Source organism: Mus caroli, chromosome 5 (assembly GCF_900094665.2).
Source record: "Mus caroli chromosome 5, CAROLI_EIJ_v1.1, whole genome shotgun sequence".
Classification (NCBI taxonomy): Eukaryota; Metazoa; Chordata; class Mammalia; order Rodentia; family Muridae; genus Mus; species Mus caroli.
In genome coordinates this window covers 129,582,398-129,586,428 of record NC_034574.1, presented here as the reverse complement: position 1 = coordinate 129,586,428, position 4,031 = coordinate 129,582,398, and the positions used below count along the sequence as shown (strand labels likewise).

The following is a 4,031-nucleotide window of genomic DNA, read 5'->3' as shown; positions in this document are numbered from 1 at the left end:
AAAAAAAAACCCATCACCTAATCCAAGGTTACAACTGCTGACACCTATGGTCCCTTCTAAAGGCGTTATGATTTGGGCTCTTACATTCAGGTCCACGACCTTTTTGAGATAATCCTTTGCATAGTGGGAAGTAGAGCCTCTGTTGGAGCTTGACCTGCATCTCTCAGGAACAGATGATGAATCAGAGCTGTAGAGATGGCTCAGTAGCNGGGAGCAGACTGCTCAGGTCANTTTGCTTTCTATTGCTGCGATAAACACTGTGCCCTACAGCAACCCAGAGAAGAAAGAGTTAATTTCAATTTCAGGTTTCAGTCCATCATCAGGGAAAGTCAAGGCAGCAACCTGGAGGCAGGAGCTGAGGCAGAAACCATAGAGGAACACAGCTTACTGGCTTGCTCCCCATAGATTGCTCAGCTGGCTTTCTAATATAATTCAGGACNACTTTGCTCAGGGGATGACACCGCCCACAGTAGGCTCTGCCCTCCCACATCAATCATCAGTCAATAAATTGATTGTGGGCCACAGACTGGCCTACAAGCCAATCTGATGGAGGCACTTTCTCAATTGAGGTTACTCTTCCCAGATAATGCTAGCTTGTGTCATATTGACAAAACAAAACAAAACAAAAACCCTAGCAACAATTTTAGCCCAGGGCATGCTGGGAAGGAGCCCTTAGAAAACCATGGCAAGAGAAAAACAGGCTTGAGCCCACCAGGTCTAGAGTAGAAGCCCAGGCCAGAAGTCCATGCTGGGTAACTGTGGGGATGCATACTGACTGGATTCTAGGTTGCTCATTGGTGACCTCTTTGGAGCACCAGCCTGGCACACAGCCACTGCTTGGCTTTGACTGTAGTGGTGAACACTGAGGGAAAGGCAGGGCTGCAAGGATGTCCACTGTGTTGCATAGCCTGTGCCTACCCCAGGCTGACTGAGACCCTGAACCTGGCCTTTCATTGCTACCAGGGAGAAGGTGTGCAGCAGCTTCGAGAGGCCCTGAAGATCCTGGCAGAGAGGGTCCTTATCCTTGAGCACATGATTGGGGTCCATGGTGAGTAGCAAGCAGGTCTCCCACACTCCCATGACCTATAGTCCCGTGAGGGCTGCCATGCTGTGGGGTCCCTGCTTCAAATTGTCAAATGGCCCTCTGATTTTACATCCTCATTCATGGAGGCATGCTCATGGAGGCATTTGCTTAGGGACAATAAGTGTCTAAACCCTAACACCCCACCCCCTGCCCCCACCCCCGGCATCACAGGTGATGACCAGCCACACCCAGACATGCCCGGCTGTCTCCTGCCTCCACATCTCGCTCAGGCCAATCCCTCCATCACTGAGCACTGAGCACTGACCACTGATTCCCACGCTTCTCGGTGAAGCTGTCCTAAGCCCTCTTTGTTCGTATCTTCCTTCTCACTGTGGAATGAGTTTTTCCTGTGTCTTCCCAATACACTGGGGACCCCTTGTACAAGCTGGGGTTGGCTGGTGACTCTGCAGGGTCTGGAGCTCAGGCCACTTACTATTGGCTAAAGAATGAGTGGGCGGGTGCATAGGTATGATGAATGCAGGATCAAACACATGGGGGGAGGGTGCCTAGGTGCATGAATGAGTGGGAGAATGCGTAGGTAGACAATGGATGAGCAGGGGAAAGGATGACTTGGGGAACGAGTAGGTGGATGAGAGAATGGGTGAATGATAAACGAGAGAATGGGGAAATTAATGAATGGCAAAGTGAATGAATGGTGGCATGACTAGCTAGGTGAATGAATGGGAAAAAAGATGAATGAATGGGAAAATGAATGGAGACCTGGATGTGTGAATGAGTGAGCAAATTAACAGATGAATGAATGTGTGTGCTGCAGAATGAATGAATGAATGAATGAATGAATGGATGAATGAGGTTCAGAGCCTATTTGCTTCCTCTCACTGGGAGCAAGGCCATTGGATACACCTAGGCTGTCTTAAGCAACCTACCTTCTGCCCTCCTTCCAGATCCCCTGGCCTCTCCTGAGGGTGGCTCTGGGCAGGATGCAGCCCTGAGAGCCAATCTCAAGATGAAGCGAGGAGGTCCTCGACCGGACNGCATCCTGGCTGCCCTGCTGGGCCCTGACCCTGCACAAAAGAGCGCAGACCAGGCTGGCGACAGGAAGTAAGAGTCCCTCTCTCCNGTGCGAGCCCAGTCTTACAGCTGAACAGCNGCTGCATCCTGAAGACTCCCCATGTGGGACTGGGCATCAAGCAGGGACCATTGTGGAGGACATTGGGAGCCTGGGGTCCCTGGGGAGAGATGGTACTTCCAAGAGCAGGGCCCAGTGCTGACTAGCACCCCAACAGAGCTCTTCTCTTGCCCCTGCCCCCTACCTCCCACTCCCGCTGGAGACGGGGGGGGGGTGGTGAGCTGGGTGGGCTGGGTGGAGGTGGGAGAATAATCACAACCCTCAATGGCTGAGCCCCTGCTCTGTCAGGGTCAGGGCCAGCTCAGGCACTTTCCCTATATTGTCTCATTTAATCCTTAAAAGGTAGGGCTGTGCTCCCTACTCAGCCTGGGGACCNATGTGCAGATGGTACACATGACCCAGATTCTGGATGTGGGGGTGTGGGGGGTAGGTTTTAACCCAGACCTCACTGTTGCTGAAGCCATGACCCTGAGGTGTGTGGCCCAGAGGATTCCTGAGGCAGCTGGGCTGCCGGGAGGCAGGGCCACCTGGAAAGACATCAGGGCACTACAGAATTTTGAGCCTGCCTCTCTTCCTCTGGTCACTTCCTTAGGGCTGCNGGTAGGGGTCANCTTCCAAGAGGGGAGTTTGGGACTGTGAGGGAGGNAGGTCTCTGAGATTGAGAAGGGCGAAGAGCTTTGGCGATGCCCTCTAATGTCTCCCAGTCTTGCTGAGCCTACTGGTCCTTATCTGCCCTCCCCCATGGAGAAGGAAGGACCATTTAATGAGACCATCCATCCAGAATGGGACCTACAACCTTCATCATGGCCACTCTTTCATGAATATCTATATCCTATTTTGATGGACAACACAAATCCGTGTCCACTTAACAGAGTCAGACTGCCTGGATCCTAGGCTTGCTAGGGGCTGTGGCCACACACCTTGAGGCTGGGGTCCGGGCAGGTTACACAGAAGAACTGCCCCACAGCCCTGAAGGCCTCTCTGGCTGGTGCTTGGTCTCTTATGACCCCCCATCCTGGTTCTCCTCTAACTGGCCATGGCCCCGACACTCAGAGAACAGAAAGCACCACGCTTGGGTGTGTCTCCCTGCCCAGCAGGAGTGACCATCCCTCAAGTTCTTGGTGCTTATGCAGGGCTGTGACCTGACCCCACTGGGCCCTGTAGGCTCTCCCTGAGCTATTCTCTGTCTCCACCAGGAGGTGATCAGAGACCTGTGATGTTATTTCAAATAAAGGTGCTCTCTCCACTGTNGTCTTTCTGTGGCTTGTCAGCTGTGGGGGAGGCTGGACTGCACCCAGATAATTTATGCCAGACAACTGATAAACAACTGTGTCCAGATTCAGGGCACCCTTAAGGTTTTTGAGGCAGAGGAACCCAAGAAAGCAGGTAGATGAGGGAAGGTAGCCTCAGAAGTGTCCGCTTGGAGTAACCAAGATGGCTCCATAGGTAAAAACATTTGCCACCAAGCCTGGTGACTTTGAGTACAATCTTCAGGACCCACGTGACAGGAGACAACTGACTCCTGCAAGGTGTCCTCTGGCCTCCAGATGTGCACTGCTACACATAAAGGAATAAATACATCTACATTTTAAGATGGGGCTGGAGAGATGGCTCAGCAGTTACTACAGCTGTCTGCTTTTACAGGGGTTTCCAGGTTCCATGCATGACACCCATGCTGGACACAAAACCATCTGAAACTCCAGCTCCAGGCCAGCCAATGCCTCCCCTGGCCTCTGCAGTTATCCACATACATGTGCAATACACACTTACATGAGGAGGAAAAATATACTCACCCATACACACACACACACACACACATGCACTCACACGTGCACACACATTAATAAAAACAAAATA

General features: G+C 52.0%; 1 protein-coding gene across 1 annotated transcript in view; it reads left to right on the top strand.

Moving 5' to 3' along the window:
* Nucleotides 1-2,359, top strand: part of Col26a1 (collagen type XXVI alpha 1 chain) — a 7,438-nt gene extending 5,079 nt beyond the window's left edge. The window contains exons 3-4 of the mRNA XM_029477811.1: nt 964-1,048; nt 1,990-2,359. Coding sequence (XP_029333671.1) covers nt 964-1,048; nt 1,990-2,150 — 246 coding nt within the window. The 3' untranslated portion in view covers nt 2,151-2,359. The remainder of the gene's footprint in view (nt 1-963; nt 1,049-1,989) is intronic.
* Nucleotides 2,360-4,031: the final 1,672 nt, after the last annotated feature.